Genomic DNA, 27808 nt, shown 5'->3' with positions numbered 1-27808 from the left:
CGGGTTCTTTACCACTAGTGCCCCCTGGGAAGCCCTTAAGCCACCTGTGCTGTGCTTTAGTCTCTCAGTCATGTCCGACTCTTTGAGACCCCATGGATGGTAGCCTGGCAGGCTCCTCTGTTCATGGGGATTCTCCAGGCAAGAATACCGGAGTGGGTTGTCATGCCCTCCTCCGAGGAATCGTCCCAACCTAGGAACCAAACCAGGGTCTCCTGGACTGCAGGCAGGTTCTGAACCAGCTGAGCTACCAGGGAGGCCCTTAAGCCGCCTAGTTTGTGATCATTTGTTAAAGCAGCCCTAGGAAGGAAAGACAGTGTTTTAATGGAATCTGAAATGCTGACGTTTCAGGCGGCAGGGGAAGCACCCTGGGTGTAGGCACACGCCTACCTGTGGAGATGGACAATGGGACTTATCTCAAAGATAAGACCAGAGTGAGCTGTGACACTGTATGTATCCCATGAACGCCTTCGTTTTGCAAACCAGGAAACTGAGATCTGGAGAGGTTAAAGATGTGTACGGGAACCTAAATGTTCTGTCTTGCAGGGAGAGCTGTGCCTCTCTCTGTCTCTCTCTCTACACACACAGAAACACACACACACCTTTGAATACCAGATGCCAGATGCTGTTTTAATGATTTTACTCATATTAACTCATTTAACTTCCTCCACAATTCTATGGGTTTCCCAAATAAAACCCACCTACCAATGCAGGAACTATAAGAGACACAGATTCGATCCCTGGGTCTGGAAGATCCCTTGGAGGAGGGCACAGTAACCCACTCCATTATTCTTGCCTGGAAAATCCCATGAGTAGACGAGCCTGGCAGGCTACAGTCCATAGGGTCATACAGAGTCAGACATGGCTGAAGTGACTTAGCACGCACACAGGTACAATTTTATAAGGTAGAAGAAGTGATGTGTACCCATCTTCAAGGTAAGGACACAGGCACAGGGAAGACTAGTGACTTGTTTAAGGTCAGTTAGCCGGAATTCAAACCCAGAGGACATTCTCTGAACCACTTTGCCAAGAAGAAATGCTTTTAAATAACTAATGTATTTATATATTAATATTTTTATTATAAATTATGTTTTAAACATTTTTAAAAAATTATTAAAAACACTGCATGACGTGTATGCAATGAGTACATACTCACATTTCGTGAGTATGTATAAGACACTTAGATGGAAATCCATGTGCATATTTATGCTCCAAATTGTCATTGAATCTGTCAGTTACATATCCTTGTCTGGCCAACCCCGTGCCTGCCTATGGAATAATCAAAATAATATTTTAAATCACCAACAATTAGTATTTTCAAAATACAGACAGAATCATTCCAATTAAGCCTATCCTCAGAAATTCTATCTCTCCTAATCCTTGGAGGTACAAAGAAAGACAAAAATGGGTTCTTTTACTCCTTTTGCCCTGAGCTTATTGAAAGGGAGGACATGGGGGTTTCTATCTGCCAATCTGCCCCTATGTTCCTGGGCTCTCGACCTAAAAGTAAACACATCTGAATCTCTCTTGATCCTGTGTTATTAATGACCAAACGAAAGCCATGTGACTACCAGACGTGCCACATCTAGACAGCATAGTTGTACTTTCCAGAATGTCAGCAAAGCCAAACTAAAAGGAGTCTTGGAAAAACCAACAACGTGCGCTCAAGCCCTGCCCCCTTTCCAGGACGAGGGCTGGAAAGCATACGTTAATTTTGAATTACCCAGCAATATAATCAGGCCATCGCCTCATCCTTCTTTGCTCTCTTTTGTGTTCCAACAGGGAAAAGCTTCACTCTGACCATCACCGTCTTCACAAACCCACCGCAAGTCGCCACCTACCACAGAGCCATCAAAATCACAGTGGATGGACCCCGAGAACCTCGAAGTAAGTGGGCCCCCTTCGGGGCTGGCACCCCCCCATCCCCCGCCCCAGTTGGTACACTCAGTCACCAGGGACCATGTCTCCGAAGCCTTGCGTTCAATCAGATCATCCAGATGTGGCTGAAACCTCTGCCAGAGGGGAAGGTCAGGCCCCTGTAGAGAGAGAGAATTTTACTTTTGACGTTTTCACTTGTCATAGGCTGTCTCTGGGCTCCAGGCTCTTTTTCGAAGATTCCTTTTAGAGGGCAGAAAGAAATCAGACTGACTCAAGTGCATGTTAGAATCATTTGGGGACAGTACGGGCCTAAGGACCAAATATGTGGTAAAGTTCCATGGAAGACTGGCCAGGCACAGAGGTGGCCCCAAAAAGTCCAGGGGGTCAGAGTGGACCACAAGGGGCTGATTACCATCCATGCCGGTCTTTTATTCATTTGGAGGCTGGGGATGAAGTCTATCCAAATGACCCTTTTCTTTCTGTGCCACAGATCGAAATTTTATGACAGGATTGTTTAAAATAGAGAATGGGAGGCAGGAGGAATGCCTGGGGGAAAACCAGCAAATACAGAAAGATGGTACCAGAAAAATAGCTCCTGCGAGAAAAGTTTTTTTAAAAAAGGAGTGGGGTTGTTTAGTCTGCAGAAAAATGTCTTCACGGTGACTTAATGACTATCTTTGAGTAAACACAAGAGTAGCACTCTTTTCCAGAACCACACCCTTCCCTTGGATAGAGGCTGGGTTACACTTGTGGATCTGTTGAGCTGCGTGGAGCCGCAGCCCGGCATCTGCATGCCTTCTAACCATGTCAGGCCCCCGGTGGGAAAAATAATATCCTCTGTTCTCAGGGTGGGGGTAAGGGGTGCAAAACTGGGCTTCCTGCTAGGCCAGGAAGTTGAGAGGCAGGCGTGTCAGGTCGTAAAGTGAAGTGGTTAAGCATTTTGAGTGCTGGGCCAAACAAGTGGAGTGTGGGGCTGAGGTGCTTAAGATTTCAGGAAGTTATGGAGCCTCTCTGAACCTCAGTTTCTTCATCTGTAAAATGGGGATGTTAATGAGAGCTTCTCTATAACTTGAAGGAGACAGTGCTGTGTGCCTGGCACGGAGAATGAAATCAGGAAATGCCAGCGATCTCCAGTTACGCCTCCCTGCCTGCGTCTCAGGGTGCCCCGGCGCTCCCTGCCCCCTAGTCCAAGAGGACCTGCCCTGTGGTGGTGTTGGTGGCCCCTGGGGCACGGCTGTCTATAGGTCATCCTGTGAGCACTATAACTTCCGGCAGTCTTCCCTGGAGTCCCGGCCACAGCCTCCTGGTACCTTGATCACCCTGGGCGCTGTGTCAGTCAACCACGCCCACCAGGGACCACCCCTCAGGACAAGCTGTCCGTTCACCACCTCTTTGGTGCCCTTTGCCTGTTTTCTTTCTGACCTTATTTCCCCCGCCCTGCAGATTGTTCTCTTTAAGTACCTGGAGATGTTCTGGCCACACCCAGACTCAGGAAACTCCAGGACTTGGTAACCACCCCCAATTCCCATTTCTGTGTGAAAAGAAAACCGCAGGCACAGAACCACACAGTTCTAACCAAACCCAACTTGGGAGCTTTCCAAAGTAGGAACGGCAAATTGAAGACTCCTAGTGACCCTGCATTAAACACGCCAGACACACCACGCAGGCGCCCTGACGTTCCGCAGAGGACCAAAGAGGAAGCAGGCTCAGATTACAGCAGGCGCAGGATGGGGGGCAGGCCGCTGTGAGGTTGAAGGCGGTTGACCTTGAGGATACTTAAACTTCCAGAAAGGCTCACTCAGGAGGCTGTAGAATCCCTTTCTTGAAAAATAGAAGCAGGTGGACTTCCCTGGTGGTGCAATGGTTAAGATTTCTTCCAGCGCAGCAGGTGAGAGTTCCATCCTTGTGCGTGGAGCTGAGATCCCACATGCCTTGTGACCAAAACACTGAAACATAAAACAGAAACAATCTTGTAATAAATTCAATAAAGACTTTAAAAAAATAAATAAGCACACAAAATTTAAAAAATAAAAATGGAAGCAGGAGGTTAAGAGATACAAATGATGATGCATAAAATAAATAAGATACAAGGATTCATAGTTGGAGGAGGGGATGGCAACTCACTCCAGTATCCTTGCCTGGAAAATTCCATGGATAGAGGAGCCTGGTGGACTACAGTCCATGGCATCACAAGGAGTTGAAAACGACTGAGCGACCAACACACACGCGCACACAAGGATATGTAGTACAACGGGGAGTATGGCCAATATTTTATAGTAACTATACGTGGACTATAACCTTTAAAGCTTGTGCATCACTATGTTTTACACCTGAAACTTATAAATATATGATATTGTACATCAGCTATGAAAGGTGAAAGTGAAAGTCCCATCTGACTCTTTGTGACCCCATGGTCTATATGGTCCGTGGAATTCTCCAGGCCAGAATACTGCAGTGGGTAGCCTTTCCCTTCTCCAGGGGATCTTCCCAACCCAGGGATCAAGCCCAGGTCTCCCTCATTGCAGGCAGATTCTTTACCAGCTGAGCCACACAGGAAGCCCAAGAATACTGGAGTGGGTAGCCTATCCCTTCTCCAGCAGATCTTTCCAACCCAGGAATCAAACCAGGGTCTCCTGCCTTGCAGGCAGATTCTTTACTGAGCTATCTGGGAAACCCTGTACCTCAGTTTAAAAAAAAAATTAAGTAAAAGTAGAAAAAACAGCTATCTCTGGGAGAGTTCAAAGGCAAACCTACCAGCAGGAAGAAACTTAAATCAGGTGATCCCTCCATATGCCTTCCACTGCCCCTCTTCACTGATGCGTAAAAAAGGAAAGTTTTTGCTGTATAGCCAGTATTTTCCTGCAAGATTCAAAGAACTAACAGTGATTGAACTTCAGAAAATAAATGACAGGCGCTTGAATTTTTAAGAACTGGCAGTCAGAGGGGAAAAATATGTGATTGTAATGGGCCGCCTGTATATACAGTGGGCCCTACTTCCTGCTGCCTTATGACTTAAGAAAACAGTCATTATTGAGAAGGGTTTTGGAGTAGGCAGAAGGGAGTGGCTCCAAAGAGGCACCCGTTTTTACAGTCTTTCCTGCCAAATGGAATTTGGGGTCTGGGGAACAATTAACTTAAAAAGCAAATTAAATTAAATATATATCTATTTATAAGTATATATAAGAATATATATAAGTATGATATAAAGAGGTGTTACAGGCTTAAGTAGAGAGTGTCTATTTCACAAGGGACTTCTAGAAAAAGGTCAAATGCACAGTCTCCCAGGGTGACTGTGGTAACGTTGCCTTTTCACTCTTGGAAGCTAGGCGGACCTTTAGCATGCCTTTTTCTTATTATCATTTGGGTGTCTTGATTCAAGGTGGGAACTACTTTTTGATGAAACTGTGTTCATAGCCACTTTTTCTTTTTAAGAGAAGTTAACAGAATTGCCCCACCCCCGCAACTTTATTGAGATATCGCTGGCTTATTGTGTCAGTTTAAGGTTTACAACGTGATTATTTGATATATGTCTACACTGAGACATGATTACTGCAGTGAGATTAGTTAACACATCCTTCACATCGTGTAGTGACAGTTTGTTTGTCTGTTGAGAACTTTTAAGATCTACCCACTTAGCAGTTTTCAAGTATATAATGTGGTGCTGTTAACTATAGTTCATGTTATACATTAGGTCCCCAGAATTTTTTCATCTTCTAACTGAAAGTTTGTACCCTTTAATCCCTTTCCCCCATCCCCTACCCCTAGCCACCACCAATCTACTCTCTGTTTCTGTGAGTTTGTGGGTTTTTTTTTTTCATAAGATTCCACATATAAGTGAGATGATATAGTATTTGTCTTTCTCTGTGTGACTTATTTCACTTAGCGTAACACTCTCAAGGTCCATCCAAATGGTAAATAGCCGGGTATCTTTTATATGCTTGAATAATGTTCCTCTGCGTGTGTGTGTATCTAACACATCTTCTGATTGTTATCATGTTTTGAGTATTGTGAATTATTCTTTCCAGTGTAGTTTGAGGGCTTCCCTGGTAGCTCAGCTGGTAACGAATCTACTGGCAATGCAGGAGACCCCAGTTTGATTCCTGGGTCAGGAAGATCCCCTGGAGAAGGGATAGGCTACCTACTCCAGTATTCTTGGACTTCCCTGGTGGCTCAGATGGTAAAGAATCTGCCTGCAGTGCAGGAGACCTGGGTTCTGTCCCTGGGTTGAGAAGATCCCTGGAGAAGGGAATGGCTACCCACTCCACTATTCTGGCCTGGAGAATTCTGTGGACAGAGGAGCCTGGCAGGCTACAGTCCATGGGGTCACTAAGAGTCAGACACAACTGAGCGACTTTCACTTTCAATGCAGTTTTAAGAGAGGTCATTGCATGTAAATTAGAATGCCCAGGCAGCGTCAAATCTATAGTAAGATCTCCCAAGTCCCTTCCATCATTATTACGGTGCTGTGAATTCTGGGTGATTCTGGCAACATGGTTTCAGCATAGCCAAGTTGAATCGTTTTGAAAAGTTCTTTTGTTTCGTGAAATTAATGACCATGAGAGCTCAAAGGGACCTGAGAGAGCCTTTAGGGCTAATTGCCTCATTGATAAGGGAAAACAGCCACAGAGAAATGAAATGATCTGCTTAGGTTGGAAAGAAAGAGTTGGTGATGCAGCCAGAATTACAATGAGGAGCTCCTGATACCTCATACTAACCCACTCTGTCCATCCATTCGTCTTTTCTCCATGCATTTACCTCCCCATCCCGTACCACACCATCTGCACATGACCTATTCTAGACTCTCTGACCTGGCCCCAGGACTCTCATTTTTGAAACTAGTTGTTGGCTTGTATGACTTCTCACATTTGTCCCAGCTCTAAGATTGTCTAGAAAGGGCAATTCCCAGTGCCTGAGGGCAGGCGTGGAGCCTTCAACTTAAAGCATTTTTGCAAAAACCCGGAAGGAAAGCTTATCTCATTCAGCCTGCCAGTAAGATAATTAAGAATTAAGGAACGTGCTGCTGCTAGCCTGCTGGCCAGGCTGATGGAATCACTCGATGTTTCCCAACCAATTTCCTGGTTTTCAGTGGCGAAGTTGTAGCAAAAAGTGTCTTCCAAAGAGAAATGAATTTTTTTTTTTTTCCCATTTCAGGTGTCACTTGCCCTTTTCCGTAACTGACCTGCCCCTTAGTAAGTCAAAAAACTTGTTTTTGCCACATCTTGCAGGGTTATTTGTACATCTCAGGTGAATAGAGAAATGATTAATTGCTGAAAAATTAAAATTATTATGGGGAAAGAACATGAGCAGAAGTGGAATAGTACTTGTAAGCAACTTCTGCTGGAATAGTACTTGTAAGCTGCAAGGTGGGACCTGTTTTCAGTTTGTAAGTAGAATATTTAGAAGCTTGTCAAGATATTAAAAAATGGTCTTCTCTTTAAGCATGAAAGATTGAGTGAAAAGAGTTTTCAAGGAAAGGATATTTGAGATTGCTTTTATGTATTTTTTTTAATATTTCAGGAAACCTAATGGGAAATTCCAGCACTCAGCCCATGTGTCTGTAATTTAGCCCATGTGTCTGTAATATGATAATGTTGAGATACCAAAGTGTATTCTCTGCAGATATTTCACTAAATAATTTGAATGCGTGACTTAGTGCTGTAGAGAAAGATACTTTGCTAAGGAGGGGTTGAGGGGCAGGGCAGGGGTGGGAGTGTCCCACTGGGGTGGGCTCAGGATTGGACAGTCACTGTGAGGGCATGAGCCATCACCTGGCTGGCCAGGTGTCCGTTACATCTAGAACATTGAGTAACTAAAAATTTAAAAGGTTCGTAAAACAAATATTCACCATTTCTAGGACAACTTCTGCCCTCGAGTTAATGTAGCCCTTCAAGGTACCTGCTGTGTTTGAACTCTCGAGATTCAGAGTAACAGGATAGCTAGGTGGAGCCATGACTTAAAAACTTTTGAATATGCTACTTTCTGGGGCATTAGCGCCTTGCCAACTAACAACATTTTTATGGAGAGTTATAGTTGAAATCGGTCGATTTAAAATAGATTTCATTCCACATCACTCAATTGCTTTTGTTAAGGGCTTTATTGAGACTATATCACACGAATATAACTTTTTTCTATGATGTTGAATGCAAATAGCAATGCTATAATACATATATATATGGAGAAGGAAATGGCAACCCACTCCAGTGTTCTTGCCTGGAGAATCCCGGGGACGGGGGAGCCCCGTGGGCTGCCGTCTATGAGGTCGCACAGAGTCGGACACAACTGAAGTGACTTAGCAGCATATATATATATATATAGAGAGAGAGAGAAAGAAGATATATACAGAGAGAAGAAACAGAATCTTTGTTTATGGCGAGTGTGTTTCAAATAAAAAAGAAATGCATGAAAGATGCATTTAAACGCCTATAAACTTATGGCGATCATGGACTGAAAAATATTTGAAATCAAGTTTAGGCAGAGAAGTATGGGATGAGCAGAAATGTTTATGAATTGCTCTGGTGATTGACTAATATACAATTTTCTTTTAAAATGTTGTTTTCTCTTAATAATAAAAATACCCAATAATAATAATAATGGGCTCCCTTAGTGGCTCAGATGGTAAAGAATCTGCCTGCAATGCAGGAGACCCAGGTTCCATCCCCTGGAGAAGGGAATGGCTACCCAGTATTGCCTGGAGAATTCCATGGACAGAGGAGCCTGGTGGACTATACAGTCCATGGGATTGCAGAGTCAGACATGACTGAGCGACTAACACTGTCACTTTCACTTTTCAATAATAATATGAAACACTCCGATAGTGCTGACTGTTTGCTCAGCACTGTACAAAGAGCCACACATACCTTAATTGACATAATTTTTGCAAGATCAGGTAAGGATAGATCTTTACACAAAGAGAAATCCAGTCCCTTGCCCAAGGTCACACAGTTAGTTCGTAAGCCAGAACTGAAACACAGCCATCCAGACACTGCCAGCTACAGACGCCAAAGTCTTATTTTTAAGAACTACACCAACTGCTACTTGAGCTTTATTGTATTGAAATTTTCTATGCAGAAATTTTTTATTAGAGTTTATCAATAAAATTCAGGTTCAGTTTTCTTCAAGGAAGCAGAGCCTGATGGTCTTGACATTCATCATTTTTGTACCAACGGGATGGAACCAACATTTTCCCTGGGGTGAGGATGCTGTCAAATGTACCACCCACACTGCCATACGGGCTGACAATGGGTTCCATGTCTGTCACCAGGGTCTGCTTAGGGGCCTGGCATCTGGGGACCTGAAGCTTACCTCTCCCTCCAGCAGAGGCAGGCAGGAAAAATGAGTAATGTGACAAAAATGACCGCAAATGAGCTGTCCAAGTCCAGTTCCTCCTTCAGCAAAGAGATTCCTAGAGGGCCCACGTGCACAGTGCAGCCTGCCTCTTATTGTTTAGTTGCTCGATTGTGTCTGATTCTTTTGCGACCCCATGGACTGTAGTCCGCCAGACTTCTCTGCCCATGGGATTTCCCAGGCAAGAATACTGGAGTGGGTTGCCATTTCCTTCTCTAGGGGATCTTCCTGAGGCAGGGATCGAACCTGCGTCTCCCACATTGGCAGGAGGATTCTTTACCGCTGAGCCACCAGGAAGCCCATGCAGCCTGCTAGGAGGATGCAAATTTTTTCATTTTTTGCCCCTGACTGGTTAGTGGAATGCCAGATGGTTTTCCAGATCTGTTATCTCAGGATTGTAATTATCAATCCCTAATCACCTTGTTCTCTGGGAATTGCTTTAAGCATGTCCTTTAAGTAATGAATGATCATCTACTTAATCCCCCTTTCCCTGGATTCTTCAGATGCTGGATTTGGACTTTCATTCTTTCTGGATGAAATCATGATCCCCGAAAGAAAAGAAAAAAAAAAAAGAATTCTTTCTTTCCTCTCACCCAAATATAAAGGAGACAGAGGGTCAAAGAGGTAGAATGTTCTGCTTAGATTCCTCCTCCCCACTGTGAACGGCACTTCGGTGCTAAGATGGACATTCTGGGGTGACTTCCACTGAAGCTATAATCCCCACTGTGCTAAGCTCCTCAATTATCTGATGACTGGGCAAAAGCAGTTTTTAAAGCACTAATAATCCTGCCTAAATGTTTCCAGTGAATTTTAGAATGTCTTTCTGTTTGTTATGCTTAGTAGCATCAAACTAGACCAAGAAGTATTCTATATAGATAAAGACTCCTACAGACTTCCCAGATGGCTCAGTGGTAAAGAACCCGCCTCACAATGCCAAAGATGCAGGCTCAAGCCCTGGGTCAGGAAGATCCCCGGAAGGAAGAAGTGGCAACTCACTGCTGTATTCTTCCCTAGACAGTCCCACAGACAGAGGAACCTGGTGGGCTACACAGTCGACAGGGTCTCAAAAGAGTGGAATATGACTTAGCAACTAAACAACAAAGACTTCCATGACTCTTGAGTTTTTAGTGAACTTATTGCGGCTTCCCTGACAACTCAGTTGGTAAAGAATCCACCTGCAATGTAGGAGACCCTGGTTTGATTCCTGGGTCGGGAAGATCCGCTGGAGAAGAGATAGGCTACCCAATCCAGTATATTCTTGGGCTTCCCTGGTGGCTCAGCTGGTAAAGAATCTAGCTGCAATGCAGGAGACCTGGGTTTGATCCCTGGGTTGGGAAGATCCCCCAGAGAAGTGAAAGGCTACCCAGTCCAGTATTCTGGCCTGGAGAATTCCATGGACTGTATGGTCCATGGGGTTGCAAAGAGTCATACACGACAGAGCAACTTTCCCTTTACATTCCCTCCACATCCAGGCTAAGGTCTGAAAGAGACCTTTGGATGAGAGGGATGTAAGAGGACCCTGGAGGGAGTAAGCTTCTGCCCCTGGAAGCAGTGATAAGCCACTTCATTAGCTCACCAGGACCTGGGCAGGCCTGTGATCTCTTGGTAACTAGCCCTGTCTTAAACAGAAGTCCTGAGATGTTCTGTGTTGCTGCAGAAAAGAGGGAAACAATGGTTCCTCCCAGGTACCAATGAAAACATAAAGAAATGATCTAGGTAGCACCTCAGTCTAATGTAGGGGAGCAGGGGGTGGAGAAGGAACATGGACCGAATCTTAAACCATGACTCTGAATAGCTCTGTCCCTCTGACCCACTGGAAACCCACATCACTATTTTAAACGCCACCCTAGTGAAGTCGAGATATAAGCTAACATCCCAGTCCTTGTTAGAATTTAGTATATGAAGTGCTAAAAAAAAAAAAAAAAAAAATCCTGTCTGCATTTAGGCTTCAGTTTCTTAATCTTAAAACATGTGGAAAGGTTTCTAGATCCTCAGCTGGGGGACCTGGATTTTCAGACTGGCGCCACCAGGCCAGTGGGTGTGAACTCATGCAATTATCTTAAGTACTTTCTCCTCACTGTCCTCTTCTGTCCAACCAGGCAACAGGACCAGTGATAATCTCTAAATTAGCTCCCGCTGAAAGGATGGCAAAATACCATCAGAAAAACAGAAGCCCTGCGCTCCCCGCAAACAGCGCCCCCTAGAGGTCGACCCTTGGCGGCCTCCTTCCACAGGGTGGGGGGTGGGGGGTGGGGGCGGATATATCCTTCATCACATCACGCATATATGTATACACCAGTTCCTACGTTAGATGTTTTTTTGCTGTAAATTTTTGAATGGCTTTTATCACTTGGTGTTGAAATTAATCTGGCTATGAGTAACGCATCTAATTTCCTGCAGCCCTGATGTCATTGCCATCAGCATAGTGATTACCACTGGATTGCAATCCCCCTCTTGGCATCTGCTGGCTGTAGGGGTGACCGTGGGGTGGGCAGAAAGAGTGCTGGCCTGACCCAGCCTTCAGAAAACAAGAACAGTGGCCGCATGAACCTCACAGGGCAGGGAACCTGAATGCGACAGCCTTGGTCAAACATTTTGAACCAATGCCTGGCACACAGTCGGTGTTCAGGAGATGCAGCACTTATTTGCATTGAATCTTGGTATCCTTTGGAAATGAGAGGACTCGAAACCAAAACGATCTGTGATTCCTAAGTTTAAAAATTCATGAAGTTGCCATAATGTTTCATTTTTTTTAGACACTTAATTAAACATTTATAAATTTTGATTTTTTTTTTCCTTTTGTATTTAGACACAGTAAAATTTCTTTTCTTACATTTTTATGGACCCTTGAAACACTCTGGTTCACCATTCCTAAATCCCTCAATGGGCATATCGGTTTGCCCCCAAAGGTTGAGATTGGTGGAAAAATTCAGAGGAGCCTGGCAGGTTACAGTCCATAGAGTCTTGAAGACTCAGACGCAACTGAAGCGACTTAGCAGCAGGGGGGAACTTCTGTCTGAGTAAAAAGTGGGTGTTTGAGATCTCACCTGTGGGTCCTTTCAGATATACGCATGACACGGCTTGAGAGAGGCTCCTCTACTTTGTTTTAGAAAACTGACATGAAATGTGCCAAACTCTTCTTGGGGTCTCAAGCCTCACGGCAGATGCACAGGGCTCACCTCCTGGGGTGCCTGGACGCCCCCGTTAACCACAGCCAAGCTTCGTGGGCATGACACTCAGCCACTCTCTGTGTTTCCTAAACCAACGTGTCTCTCTAGACTTGTCTTGGATTTTTCTCTTCTGGTATGTGTTTGGTAGGGGTTTCCTTCATTTCCCCCAGAGACACTCAGAGATGTGTTTCAGTGACCGCATGTCCACCTTTCACCATCAGAGACCCTTCTGGGCATCGCAGTGCCTGCCTTAGCTGCCCATGTACCTTGTGACTTGATGGAACAATGCATTGCCGTTGGCACAGCGTTTTATAATGCATTCTTTTGTCGGCTTTGGGATGGACTTAGAAATTTTTTATGCTCTAACCACTTTCCATTTTTGATAAAAACTCTTCTTGAGCTTTTGTGAAGGCTTGGTTTTGTTTTGTTTTGTTTTTTTTCCTGTAAGCCATGTAGCTAAGAAAAGCATTAGGAAGAATTGGATCCAGTGGGTCTGATAGAACTCACTGACACCGCCAAAAAAAAACGAGAGGTTCAGTTTAAGTAAAGTAGAGTTAACCCGCCTTGCTCTAGATCTGTGTTTAAGTTCGTCTGAGCTAGCTTGCAGTTTCTGTGTCCTCCCATTCTTCCCGTGTTATTTTCCTTTGTAAACAATTTATTTTAAAGGTTTGCTTGTTTTGCTATGAACAGCGGACTATCAAGAAGGGGTAAGTTAGGTATAGCCTATTACTGAGCATTACAGCTGTATTATCAGACATGTCACAAACACTGACATTGGCTGTGAAATGCCTTTCTCAGTTACATGTGATATATTTGCAGTGAGTTCTTTGTGCAAGTAAGTTATGCATTGTCACTGGGAAAATTCCTGATAGCCAAGCCAAATATTCTGGCTATATATTTGTAGATGAAAGCCAAGGTAACATTGAAGTACCCAAAGCAAAGTTCTTTTCTGTTTGCTTTTTTCTAAGGAATACAGCTGAATTAATCTGCCAACTCCCTAGACCCCTATAAAGTAAGTTAATGGCAATACATTACTTTGGTATTTCCACGATTTACATATACTCAGGTTCCATTAAAGCAAGTATTGACTAAAACTCAGCCTGTTATTGAATCTTTCAGAGTACTTTCATACACTGAAATGGCGAACATTTGAGATTCCGTTTGTTTGTTTTTGTTTTTGTTCACCATGGCTTAGAAGTCAGCCTTCTGGTCATTTGAGATAAAAAGTAAATATTTGAAATATCTCAGCTCTTAAGAACTATATACATTTATGGCCCTTTTTGGATGTGTTCCTGGTATCACCTTATTTTTACTTACCTCTGAAGTGGTTTTATGATTTTCTAATTCACTCATTTTAAAGCGCTCCAGAGAAATGCCCATAGTCACATCTTTCTGTTTGTTTCTGGCATTGCTAAAGGGCACAGCCCCAAGCTTCAGAAATGAAACTCTGAGCTGGGGGAGTGAGAGAGGAGTTTGGAGGTGGCCCGATATGGCCTCATGTCTGAGCCCTGCTACGTCCATGCCTGTGCGTCAGTTTCCCCATCTGTAGAATAGGCGTGTGACACCGACCTTGCTAAGGGATATGAGGATTAGAGGCGGTCTGAGCCACAGGCTGGAGCAGTGGTTGGCGGCCCGGCTGGAGAGCTGATGGCCTGATTCAAGGTCACCTCTGCCCTGTGGTCAGATCAGTTTCCCTGAGCTTGGCCTCCTCACATGCAACCCCGGGAAGATGATGTGTTCATCTCAAGGGATTCTGGTACTTGTTGAAGAAAGGAGCACGTGATGACACATGGTACCTGGCACAGAGATGCTCCTTAAATATTAGCTGTTATTATTAAAGCACATGCCCTGGACACATGCCCCTTCCCGCATACCATACCCCTCACCAGGGAATCAACTAGAATTATGCCTAAGTAGAGGCCAGATACTTGCCATTGCCGAGTTGTTTTTTTGGTTTTTTTTTTGTTTAAATCATTGCAGATTGAACTCTCGGGATACAAGACAGTAAGGGCTTTTTTGTCGTTTTCCTTCCAGCCCAAATACTGCAATAAGATACTATTTTAACCCCAAATACTGCAGAAATACTGCATTACTTCACCAATTTTCTCCTCACTGAAGCCAAACCATGTTCACCATGTTTCCCTGCTTCCTTTGTTTCTTTTCCCAAACAAAGATTTTATCAAAATGTAGTTGTTTCTTAACTGAACATGCTGCTGTGTATCTGCCAAGACACTTAGCATCTAGAAGCTTCCATTGAGTCATCTATAAGGTGGAGATAATTACAATAGCTCTAATGCAGAAGATTGCTTTGCATGAATGGAGATGATAAATATCCAAGTGCTTTGTAAACAGTCTGTCAGGTAATCTATCAGTCTATCAGAAATCTATAAATACGTAATTAGATAACAGAAAAGCATAGGAAATGTTATTATTGCTGTGTATATTATACAAAAATCTCAGGGATCTAAAATAAAACTTGGCTTCTTGAAGGTACATTTCATCTCATCCTGTCTTCTAGGATTGATGAGAAGAAAAACCATAGGGGAAAAAATAAAGGCATTTAAATCAGCCCCACTGTGAATCCATACTTTTAGAAGCTTTACTTTTTGGCATCAGAATATCTTAATATTTCCTTTCCTACTGTTACACACCCTGTAGGCATTTTGGAAACAAACAAAAGGCAAACTTCACAGTTAAGAGAACTGAGTTTACTTTTAATATCTATTTCTTTTCCAAAACCAAATACAGTTCTTCCTCTCTGGCTGTGCTACTTCATTTTCTTTCCATGAAAGGCTTAGGAAGAGTTGCAGAGATTGTAGTGTAGCTTGCTGAGTCCTTGTTCCTCTTTTTTCCACCCGTGGCTTTTTATATATGCTGCTCGCCTGAGATTTGGGGATTAGATTGCAGGGAGGTGAAATATTACACCCTTGAGCCTTCCTGCCAGTTTCCCAGGAGGAGTCAAAACCTGCAGCTGCTCCGAGGTGAGAACCTTGCAAGGCTCCAGAGGCTGGCTTGCTGTCCTGTTCCTTCGTTCACATGCTGTCAGAGCCGGTTGGGAGGAGAAACTTGCTCTATTCCGTGGGTGATTCAGCCGGTCTCAAAATAAATAAGTAGCTGAGGGCAGGGAGAAAGAAACCGGGAACTGCTGAAATTTGAGTCTCAAGGGCTGGGCCATTTCTCGGAGCCCTTCTGTTGAGCCATAAGAGCAATCCTGAACCCTGGGCAAGGGAGAGGCAGCCACGTGGAAAGATCGCAGATCCCAGCCCGGTTGGCTCTGCAGAGCTCATCAGCCCCCATCCCCTCTCAGAGCCTCTGTTTCCTCATCTGCCAAACAAGAGACAGAGGATGGGATGGTTTGAAGATCCTTATCAGCTTCTAAAAGGAAGAGTTGATGTCTGTAGGAGCAAGCACATCCCCCTGGGCGGGTCACCTGGCCTGGAGGAGAGCCCAGGTTTGCAGCCAGCCCACCAACCTGGGGGGCCAGGTTCAGGGCTGAGAAGATGGGCAAGCACCAGGTGGAGGGCACAGCCACTCACAGCCCAAGCAGGGGGAAGAAATGGATAAAGGTCCACCCAGAGGGACATGCCCTAAGGAGGGGAAGTTATCCTAACTTGATTTCCTATGACTTTGGCATCATTTTTTTAAAAAAAAAGAAAGAAAAGGGGAGGGGGGAAGTCACCCTTCTACCCACAAAGTGCTGGATTGTGCAAGCTACAGAGCCCCAGCCTGGCCAAATTCCGGAAGCTGGCCGGCCAGAGACCTTGGGGTTCATTCCTCAGCCAACTTAAAAAAAAGATGGTTAGAGTCCTGTTGACCGAATTGTTGGATGTTTCTGAGCGAGGCTGCCTTCCCCTCCTTTGCCTCTTCGCAGCCTTATGGGCTGTTCTTCACTACCTGCCTTACCTATCTGCACCATCTAGCCGCAAACAGCTTGGGTTGACCACACCACTTCCCTATTGAAAGTTAATACTGTTTGACTCATTCTGTGTTACTAACCTGAAGCCAAAGAAAACAAGCCAGAGAATAACCGGCTTGTACGGGGCTTGGAAGGCTCTCAGAGGCCCTGCTTTCAAAATCCTATACAGTAGCTTTACTATATCTCTTCGCCACAGCTGCAGAGAAAATGAAGGAAGCAGAAGTGGTTTCAGAAAAAGAAAAAAAAAAAAAAAAAGTTGGGTGTGGGGAAGAGACCCAGAAGGGAGTGAGGTGGGGGCCGCCCTCTCTGGCTAAGAAAAGACGGGGAGTAACCTGCAGTTTATGAGCGCACCCTCTCCCAGTGGAGGTGTGCTTTCACACACCAGTGTTTGCACAGAAGAGGGAACCGTGGATGGAGTTAAAAGGAAAGAAGTTTCAAAACAGCCGTCGCAAAGTCGGTTCTCCTGTTGGTGTTGGTAGCAGAGGCGAGCGAGGAGGCTGGTCCCACGAGAGTCAGCTTTGCAGAGACAAGAGTCCCCAGGTGAAGACGGAAGGAGGAAGGCCTGCTGTTTGCTGCTCTCCAGTCTGGAAAGGATTCTGATGGGAGAACGGTGCAGGGGTCTTGGAGGGAAATATCGATACCCTTCTTGTCCGTCCCTCCAGCGCTGGCTCAGATGGGGTCATCAGGGTGAATAGCGGGCACTTGTGTCTTGGCATAAATAGAACTTTTCCCTCCCAAGATCGCCTGGCAAGCACAGGACCAGCGTTTCTGTCATCGTGCAACGCCTCTTGGGGAGTCCCCAACAAAGAACCACCGCCCTTTCAAGTAGCTGAGCGGGGAGGACCCCCACCGATGCTGTTTCTCAGCTGTGTGTGGGCAACAGTGGATAATAACTTAGCCTGAGTGAGACCAGTATGCCCCAAATAACCTGCCAGCTTTTTCTTTAGATGGTGTGAGGTAGGGATAAGGACAGGTTGCAAATGACTGCTGGTTACTATTGGCTTTCTTACGAGCATGTGGTCAGTGACTGATCAGAGGGCCACTGTCCTTTGGCACCTGCTTGGCTATCTATTAAAGGACTTGGACGAGGGCCTTGAGTTGGCCTTTTGGCCTCCTGCTGCTGTGAGGCCAGCCCAGAAGTCAGTGGGCATTTGTGACGTGAGAGAAGACAGGAATCAGATGCTGTTCACTCCCGCCCCTCCCCTGCTGTTGGAAAACCCCTCCCCCCCCCCAACCCACATTCACCATGGACCAACAGGAGAGCTTTTAGCAATGAGAGGCGATTTTTCCTTACATTGTGAATTTTCCTTACTGCTGTAGGATGTATGTCCCTGAGTAGGTCTAGCCTAGGAAGGGGCCTGGACATCTATTTATTCATTCTTGAATGCATTCATTCATCATTCATTCATTCATTCACCCAGCATTGGCTGAGGCATACCATCACACCTCCAGGGCCCTCAGTTTACCGCAGCCCTGTCTGAACAGGCTAGGGGCCCTCTGTCTTTTGTGCGTAGTGTGTGCAGATCTTGGAGGGGAGTGGAGACCCGCAAGGGTGTCAGAAGGCTTGTGGGAGATCAGCATCACCCAGGCAGCTGGAGAGAGCGGGTGGAGCCTATGGACGTCTGGGACGGTGTTCTCCTTCCTCCAAGCCTGCCTGCCTGTCTTCCCAGGGCTAATACTTTTGAGGCTTGGACTCCACAGCCAGGTTCACGCCTCTCAACTCGACCCCTGCTTCACCACCAAAAACACATCCTTCCAAAGCCACCTCCCACTCACAGAGCCTGTCCTTGTGGGGAGGAGCCCCTCAGATTAATGGATCCACACACTCCCAGGTACCACCCTGGGGTTACTTTTTCTTACCCGTTCATGGTGTTTTCTGCAGACCACCCCTTCCCCAAGGACAAGCTGACAGTACTTGCAATCACAAGCTTGCAGAGGAGAAAGAATCTCGAACTTGAGAGCTGTCTGCACCCGTCCATGGCGGTTGCCTCCCCTGCCCCCGCAGAGGGCTACCTCTGGTCAGGAGCACAAGAAACCAGGCGGGTCCCCCACCCTAAGCTGCAATTACCTCCTTAGTCACCAGACAGAAACAGGGGGTAACCATGGTGACCGACGACTACCCGTCCTGACTCCTCTGCTTTCAGGGGGCCTCGGGTCTCCGAGAGCTCATGGGGATGAGCTGGGAACTCCATTTTGCTTTGTGTTTTTGTCCCGCGAATTCTGAGCGCACAGTTTCGCAGGAGATGGAGGGGGCAGGCCCTGTGCACCCCTTTGGCCTCAAGTCAGGGTTAGTTGTTCTTGTCGTGGTCCCAGCCGGCTTCACTCTCCACTTTCTACACCTTTCCTTTCAGGCTTTGCTCTAGCAGTTGTGTCTTAGCCTGTGTCTAGGTACATGAGACACTGTGTGCATGTGTGAGTGTGTATGTTGGGGGGGATACTCTCTCCAAAAACACAAGGGAGCTCTAGCAGTGCCTTGCTTATGTGAGGGTACTGCACTCAGCTCCACACAAAAGGCCTTTTATCCATTCTTTTTATCTTTTTGTGTAATGAAGGAAAAAAAATAGAGAAGACCAGTTTTACAGACTGTTTAACTTCCCATAAGACAGCTCTCCACACAAAACTCTCTATGTTCCATGATGATATTTTTCCTCCCTAAGTAGTTTTTCTGAGCCCTCTACAGTTTCATTTCAGCTAAAAACTGTTGTTCAAATTTCCTTTGCCCTGAATAATCCTACTTTCCCACAATCTAATGGAGGACAGTTGGTTAGCACCAGCATTCAGCTGGTCAGTCAGCCAGCCAGTGAACATTCAGTTAGGCTGCTGTGTGCCAGGTACTCTTCTCTGCACTGGGGATACAGCTGTGAAGAAAAGGGACATAGTCCCTGGCTCATAGAGCTTGCAGCCTAGTGGGCAGAGACAAACCATAAATAACATTAATAAATGCTGTGGAGAAAACCAACGATAAAGCTCTTGGAACTGGCCAGGTTGGAGAAGGTGCGGCTTAACCTAGGCTGTTCAGGAATTCCTAAGGGAGAAGATGAAACTTAAGTGTATCTGGAGACTAGATGTCCTGGGAAGAGAAAACGGCAGGTGCAAAGGTCCCGAGGCAGGCATATAGGAGCAGTCATAAGGTGGCCGGTGTGGCTGGAGCAAAGCAGGGAATCCAGGCTGTCTGCCTTCTAGTCTAGAAACTAGGCTTAGCAAAAGCCAGCCTGACCTTTAAAGTATGTACATCATGCCCTGTGAGGAGCCAGTGTAGGACCGTGGATGGGAAGACCCAGGATAGACAAGCCTCCCCCCCCCGCCCCCACACACACACAGACTCAAGGCTCACTCACTTACCTGGAAACAATGACAGACTTTATTTTCTTGGGCCCCAAAATCACTGCAGAAGATGACTGCAGCCATATAATTAAAAGATGCTTGTTCCTTGGAAGAAAAGCTATGACCAACCTAGACAGCATATTAAAAAGAAGAGACATCACTTTGCCGAGCAAGGCTCGTCTAGTCAAAGCCATGATTTTTGCAGTAGTACAGATGTGAGATTTGAACCATAAAGAAGGCTGAGTGCCAAAGAATTTATGCTTTCAAACTGTGGTGTTGGAGAAGACTCTTGAAAGTCCCTTGGACTCCAAGGAGCTCAAACCAGTCAGTCCTAAAGGAAATTGACCCTGAATATTCATTGGAAGGACTGATGTTGAAGCTGAAACTCCAATGCTTTGGCCACCTGATGTGAAGAAATGACTCGTGGGAAAAGACCCTAATGCTGGGAAATACTGAAGGCAGGAAGCGAAGGGGATGACAGAGGATGAGGTGGTTGGATGGCATCATCGACTCAATGGACGTGAGTTTGAGCAAACTCCAGGAGATGGTGATGGAGAGGGGGGCCTGGCATGCTGCAGTTCATGGGGTTGCAAAGAGTCAGACAACGACTGAGCGACTGAACAATCTGCAAGAGAACCAAAGCTCCTCTCAATTATACCCATCACAGTCCCTGTTGGTGATTCTCCGGGGGTAAACGCCACATCTATAGAATCTGTCGGTTGAAACCCATGGCCTAGGAAGCGCTGGCACCCTGGTGGCTTCTCCCCACCAGCTCTGTGTGATTTAGAAGGCTCACGCATGAAGGGAAGAGAAGCCGTGTACCAGGCGTGTGGGTGAGGGAGCTGGACAGCTGCACACGTGGGACGATGGGCGTTGATCTCAGCCTTACATTCCCCTGACCGCTGACTGGGGGACGTGGCCAGGGAACTGAAAAGTACCATTGTTTTCTAACCAATGAGGGAAGCAGGAAGATGATACCCTGGATTAAGGTTCAGCACAGTGATCTTCCTCCCCCCGCCCCCCAGCTGCAGCCCTTGACAACATGTTAGCAGGTTTTTAAGTTGACTTGAATGACCCATTCCCTCCAGATGCAGCCTTTGGGCTGTCGTGGGGAAGGGGCGGAAACAGAAAGGGGATGTCCTGGCTGGTAGGTCCCAGGACACGCTCAGTGAAGTCTCCAGGGGAAAGGGGGAAAGGATCTGTGAAAACTGTTCAGAGGGCCATGGCTGAAACAGCAGAAGACACGGGATAAGGAATGAGTTTTCAGGATGCCTTGTGCAAAGCTGCCAGCCATCGGCGCACCCAAGAGTAGGGCAGGCCGGAGAAATTCCCGTTTTTGAGTTAGAGTTCTGAAGACCAGCCTGATGGCTCCCAAAGGCCAGGGATCTGCCTGAAAAAGAGACAGAAAGCAAACTCTTGAGAGTCCTAACGTCACGTGAAGTTGTTCAAGAGAGCCCCTGCTTAGAGTCGTCGAACAGGATCCGGTTGAGCCAAATCACCGCAGATGTAATTGCTGTGAATGCTTTCAGAGCCCCTTGCAGTAATCCATCTTAGTCCTTTAATTCCAGGCTTCCAGATAAGGAGGCTGAGCGATGAAGAGACTTGCTCTTGTCCACAGGAAAGTTGGGTGGAAAAGCAGATTTAGGATGGAGAGTTATTAACATCCAGACTGGCAGTCCCATTTCGCTGGTGCCATGCTGTTTCTCTCAGGGAGAGGGATTAAAGCATCTGTATGAACACCCCCGGGCTTCCCTGGTAGCTCAGCTGGTAAAAAAAAAAAAAAAAATCTGTCTGCAATGCAGGATTCCCAGTTCAATTCCTGGGTCGGGAAGATCTGGAGAAGGGATAGCCTTCTCCACTGAAGCTCACTCCAGTGTTCCTGGGCTTCCCTCGTGGCTCAGACAGTAAAGAATCTGCCTGCAATGCAGGTTCGGTCCCTGGGTTGGGAAGATCCCTTGGAGGAGGCCACTGGCAACCCACTCCAGTATTCTTGCCTGGAGAATCCCATGGACAGAGGAGCCTGGTGGGCTACAGTCCACGGGTGGCACAGAGTGAGACACGGCTGAGAGACCAAGCACAGCACAGCCCATGAACACCCCCATCCTTGCAGGGGCTCCGAGGTCATAACCTCTGCATTTCTGGGAAGGACTCATGGGATCCACATAACCCTTTTCTGCTGTTCCCTGAAGCCTCTCCTTAGACAACAGGGCAGAAGTCATTTCCTATTTGAGAATTCTGGGTTCCCCTCCCAGACCCTCCTGATGATTGCAACAGTGACTCACAGGGTCCTCTCCAGGATGGTGGCAGAGAGACAGTCACAGCCGTCTTCAGGCAGAGTTTTCCCATTTTCAGGCACTCTGTACAGCACACTGAAGAATCTTAAAAAAAAAAAAGTTTTTAAAGACCACAAAAATAGTTATCACCAAACAAGGCCATCACTCAGTGTCCAGGGACACGTAGTCTAAACACGGTTCTGGTAGATTTGGTGTTTTAGTTTCCAGCCCACGACAGATGAGCAGCAGGTTGGAAACACTTGCACGGCAGGGAGGAGTGGCTGACGCTCACCGTCACACTCCCTGGGAACCCCAGCAGCCTCTGCGTCGGCCAGATCTTCTTCTGAACTTGCCGGTCCTGCTCCCAGACCTGCCAGGACATCAGGAGACTCTGATGCACGTGCGGATGTGTGAGACCCAGCTCTCTGGGATGGGTCCCCCTCACAGCTCTGGCTATCTTCTGTTCTAAGGCAAGCCGGGAACGGAAGTGGGATGGTCAAGGCAGAGGGTGCATGTCGCGCAAGTGCCCAAGGTCTGTGCGATGGACAGCCACGGGACACTGTGGCTCTGATCACGTGGGAGTCAGGGAAATGGGTGTTTCTTAGTGCATGGAGCGTGAGGTGGGGGGCGGGCGGTGCGGTGTTGAGGGAGCGGGTGTGTTTTCAGACCTGCTGTTTGTCTAGTTGGCTGTGTGAGATTGGGTAAATGACATAATCTCTCTGAACTTCATTGCCACGTAGGAGTTTAAAAATGAAGCTAATTCCTCTAGCCTTTCAGTTTGGAAGGACTTCAGCCTTGCACTGTTCTCTAAGCGTAATGGTATGGGAGGAGGTGGAGGGAAAGTTGAGCTTGTTCAGTCACTCAGTCGTGTCTGACTCCCTGCGACCGTGTGAACTGCAGCACCCCAAAGTTAGGCTACCCGTGTATATGTACCATTGGGTGATATATAAACATGTATTATAGTATGACTCATTTGAAAAGACCCTGATGCTGGGAAGGACTGAAGGCAGGAGGAGAAGGGGACGACAGAGGATGAGATGGTTGGATGGCATCACCAACTCAATGGACATGAGTTTGAGTAAACTAAGGGAGCTGGGGATGGACAGGGAGGCCTGGCGTGCTGCAGTCCATGAGGTTGCAACTAGTCGGACATGACTGAGCGACTGCACTGAACTGAACTGATAGTATGTATTCCAATATAGTAACATATCTCAGCATATGTTTTTATGTATTGTGTATATAATGTATATACCATCTATGTATTATTATATAATTATATATATAAATCTGTGTATATATATATAACCTATACACAATATGGGACAGTATTTCCCAGTGTTTCATTAGCTAGCAGATGGATAGGTTTGCAGTTAGAAAGGTTTACTTCACCACCTGCAAGGGGCTTTGAGGAAGGATCACAACCACATTCAGAATCATTGCTTTCAAGTCCCAATGACTTTGTTAACTCTGGAGCGCAGAAGTTAGAATATTATACCAGGAAAAATGAGCTATCTTCTATCCTCGTCAGTTTTTCTTCCCTAGTCCATAAAGGATAGCATATTAAAGAAAGAAATGTTGATGTTTTTATATCCAGATATTGTCATTAGCATCAGATTGATTGGCAAACATCTTTTGAAAAAGATACACCCTTTTAAAAGAATCACAATGAGATGGATGGATGGATGGATGGCGGGAGACAGAGATACATGGGTGGTTCTAGTCACTAAGTTGTGTCCTGCTCTTTTGACCCCGTGGACTGTAGCCCACCATGCTCCTCTGTCCATGGAATTTCTCAGGCAAGAATACTGAAGTGGTTTACCATTTGCTTTCCCAGGGGATCTTCCCGACCCAAGGCTCAAACCCGCATCTCCTGCTTTGTAGGCTGATTCTTTGCTGCTGAGCCACCAGAGAAACCAGAGAGGCGTATACACACACATATATAGATAGATGTCTTTTTGGTCTTTTCACTTTACATCAGTTTTTCTCAGCTGCTCATGTTGACAGTGCTTTAGTACATGCCTTTTTAAATTTTTCTGCTGAGAATCTATCAGGAAAATCAGTACACTTATATCAGAAACATGGACTTACACGTTTACCGTCAGAAAATGATTCTCTCTACACAAAACTTGACAAGAAAAGGTGACCACCTAGTCTTATCCGTTTTCTTCCATAGATGATCGTACACAGACTGTCCCTGACTTAGAATGGTTCTACTTAGAATTTTTTTTTTAACTTTACAATGACATGAACGTGATGCATACTCAGTAGAAACTATACTTTGAATTGTGAACTTTGATCTTTTCCCGGGCTCGCGATGCGTGGTGAGCTGCTTGTGTGATCAGCCATGACCTCTTAGGGATCAACAACAGATAAACTTGCAACCGCCTGTATTCAGACGACAGTTCTGTTTTTCAGTTTCATTATGCACAGTATTCAATACATGACTTGAGATGGTCAACAGTTGATTATGAAATAGGTTTTGTGTTAGATGATTTTGCCCAACTCTAGGCTAATGTGCTGACAATGTTTAAGGTAGGCTAAGATGTTTGGTGGGTTCGGTGTTTTAAATGCATTTTCAGCCTATGATATTTTCAGTGTAGGATGGATTTATTGGGACATTAGCCATTGTAATTCGAGAATATTGTATTTCAGTTACTTTGAGCCACAGATCAACAATGGTTTCCTGAAAAGGGGACTTCAGTTGTCAGTGAAATATGCATACCCACTCAGCCTTGTTTTCAGTAGCAGAAAACTAAAAGCTGGTCTCATTAACCATCACAAATATCCTAACATTTAGGGATGCCCAGTGGGCACCCATTCCAGAAGACTGCAGGATGTACGTCTTTGGAATGAAGTAAAATTTAGCAGATGGGATGAATTAGTTTTTATTCTTTTTGGTGGTTGTTCTTTTGGCTTTGTACAGTTTTGCATATATATAAAATTCTAATCAAGTACTTTTTTAAAAAAAATGTGAGAATAGTAATAGAGAAACATAATTTAGGATCATATGTCCCTGTATGACATCTTGAGGTTGTGACTGTGTTCAAGACAACCTTGTAAACATTCACAGTTGACTGCCAACGTGTCCAAAAAAATCCAGGCTGCCAACATACATGTGTTTGAGGCTTCACATAATTTCTACCAGAAGATTTGATCCAGGGTTGAATTCCCTGTTGCCCTCGAAAGCCCAGTAGTCAGTAAGAAAGAATAAAAATGAATTTGATAATGGACATTCTCCATACTCCTGTATTTAAAATTCAGGGAGCAAACTGACATCTTAATTGCACACAGATACAGGAAGCTGGAGACAGAAAAAGCATTCATTTTCCCCAGCTTGAAAGTTTATATCGGAAGCTTCTATATTTCATGCAAAAAAAAAAATGTATTGCTCTTTGGCACATGAAATCTGATGGTTTCAGAAAAGAAGAATTAGGTTTTCCTTTGATCTAGCTTCTGAATGCATCAGAACCACACCTTTAGTATAATGCTTTTTATCTCCCCCGTGTCTCGGTGTTCCAGCTCGTGTGGGGAGGAGGGTCTCAGGGTCCCCGGGAGAGTAATACCACTCTGACTTACTCCAGGATCACATGCAGGGAGGGTGTGGGGTGAACTCTCACCCCTCCTCCGGCATTAAACTCAGCCCTGAGACTCTCAGGGCTTAGAACAGAGCTTAGAGTGAAGAATTGTTTTCTCTGAGAGCTATGCCCAAACATTCCTGCTGAAGCAGACAGTCATCAGTTAATCTCTGTAAATGACTGCGATTTTGGCAGGTGTCAGCTGGTGCAAAAACTGCTCACACGTTGAAACTTTCTTTTTCAAGCATAGGGTAATGAGAAGGGGTCTCGTTAAAAAATATACATATATCTTGAGTTATGCCCAGCCACAGTAGTGGCTTCCCTGAAATGACTTATTCCTGTTTAGTTTCTTGGTAGCACTTGTTTCCCAAGCTTGGGGACTGAGGTAGACACAACCAAAGGCCTCTCTTCAAAGGCTGACCAGAGGCTCCAAAACACCAAATGCATGTGTTCGGAATGATCTGGTACACATCATTCTCCTGGATTACCTACTGTCCTTGACACGCTGTTCTTCAAAAACACCACTGGTTGCCCGAGGAATGTGCAGTTTTGAAATGGGTACAAAACCTGCTAGAAGCCTCTGCACCACCTCTATGCCAACTGGCATTCTTTCTGAGGTGCTAGAACTTTCCAGAAGTATGTGTCCTGCCTTCTTCTCTCCTTAACTCCTAACTCCAGGCGCTAGGTGGTGATAGGCATGGAAAGGACCATACTGATGTGCTTGGGATGACCTTTGAGTTGGTAGCGTTTGCTTCTCTGCAAGAAAGCTTCAGATTTTTCAGTCTGACTGTCAGGAAGCTGAGAATGTGTCCCAGAGATAAAAGGAGGGAGAAGTCTCCGAGACGGTCCATCCAGAGACCACAAACGACTCCATGATGGACTGACATAGAATGTTCTAGAAAAAGATTGTTTTCGTCCCTCTGAGGAAAAGGGGTGGTAGGGGTTGTTCTGGGAGCTGGCCCTGTGGCCTTTCACCCACAAGGCTGGTGCTTAAAATACTCAGCGGGTAAGAGGCCTTGCATGTGTGCTGGGCCCACGTGACATGGGCTGCCTGGTTCAGGCAGAGGGCTGTGGGCTGCAGGGGCGGAATCAGAGACCAGATTTGCCTTGGTGACACATGAAAAGAGGGAGCATTGCATTTGAACTACACAAATATTATGCTTAAGTATTTTTCCTCATCTCGGAGCCAAACAGGTCTTGCTCGTGATAAAATCACTGCAGTATAGTGGGTCCTTTTTCTGGTCTGGAATTTGAGACAGCATTAGCTGTGCCAAGGGGCCTGGCAGCAGGAAGAAACGGCAAACCACGGAGATTTGGAACCATAATAAAAGTTATAAAATTTAATTTTATAATTGTAACCATTGGGAGCTGGGCTAAAATGTACTTCTCCCAACTCCACTCCCACCCCGGGCTGGGGGAGGCGGCGGGGGTGCTGGAATCCAGGGATCATCTTTCTCACTGAGGAGGGGGTCGGGCATGGGGAAGGCCATTGGAGTGTGCTGGCAAGGGGGCTGCTTCCCCAGTCTTGTTTTGAGGTCCCTTGATGACATAGGCGGGGAGGAGGTAAGTTGTGAAATTGGTCAGTGGCTCTTTCTTCCAATGAATTGGCCGAGCCCAGCCCCACCCCTCTAACCCTCATGGCTACGTGGGTACCTGGGATCCTCAGCTCTGCTCGACGGGCCTAAATCTCTGCTTTAAAGCCATTGTGGAGACCCCCCGGGACATCCATCAGTTAAGACTCTGCCTTCCCACTGCAGGGGGCATGGGTTCAATCCCTGGTTGGGGAAGTAGGATCCCACAAGCCCCGAAGTGCAGTCAGAAAGTAAATACATTTTAAAAAAAGACATTTTGATGAAGAACTAAGGGAGGAAAGAGAAACCCCAACCCTCCCAGCCCTTCTCTAGTGAAGGGTTTCTGCTCACATCCTGGTGACAGTGACTTTGACGAGGAGCCAGGCAGGCGAGGACACTTGCTGGCTCCCGAGGTGCTGAGGGTCCCCCTCTGCACCTTGGGTTTCCAGAGGCCCCCCGGGGAAGCACCTCCACTCTGCTGGCAGCCCACTCTGGGCTCCAGAGGCCCTGGCTGCTGCGAATCTCCGACCCGTGGAAGCCAAGCCCGAGGAAGTCGGCTCCAGGGAGGAGAGGATGCTCTTGGAGAGCTGGCGAGGAGCGGAGAAGGGGCCCTTGCCCTGCACTTAACAGGAAATCTGACCTCCCAGGGCTGTGGTTTGCAGCCACACCTCATTTCCTGTTGGCAGGGGCCTGCCGCTAAGCTCCAGGGCCCACTTCGCTGCTCTGAAACCAGCCGGGCTTGGGTGTGTGGTGGGGGGCA

The 27808-nt window shown here is 46.1% G+C and overlaps 1 protein-coding gene across 2 annotated transcripts in view; it reads left to right on the top strand.

The window, feature by feature from the left end:
• Positions 1–27808, top strand: part of RUNX1 (RUNX family transcription factor 1) — a 266395-nt gene that overhangs the window by 198174 nt on the left and 40413 nt on the right. For both annotated transcript variants that reach the window (XM_068975391.1, XM_068975402.1), the window contains one exon: positions 1780–1884. In XM_068975391.1, the coding sequence (XP_068831492.1) occupies positions 1780–1884 (105 nt within the window). The remainder of the gene's footprint in view (positions 1–1779; positions 1885–27808) is intronic.

The sequence above is a fragment of the Capricornis sumatraensis genome, chromosome 1 (assembly GCF_032405125.1).
Source record: "Capricornis sumatraensis isolate serow.1 chromosome 1, serow.2, whole genome shotgun sequence".
In the NCBI taxonomy this organism is placed as follows: Eukaryota; Metazoa; Chordata; class Mammalia; order Artiodactyla; family Bovidae; genus Capricornis; species Capricornis sumatraensis.
The sequence above is the reverse complement of the archived record's forward strand: the minus strand, read 5'-3'. Positions and strand labels throughout refer to the sequence as shown.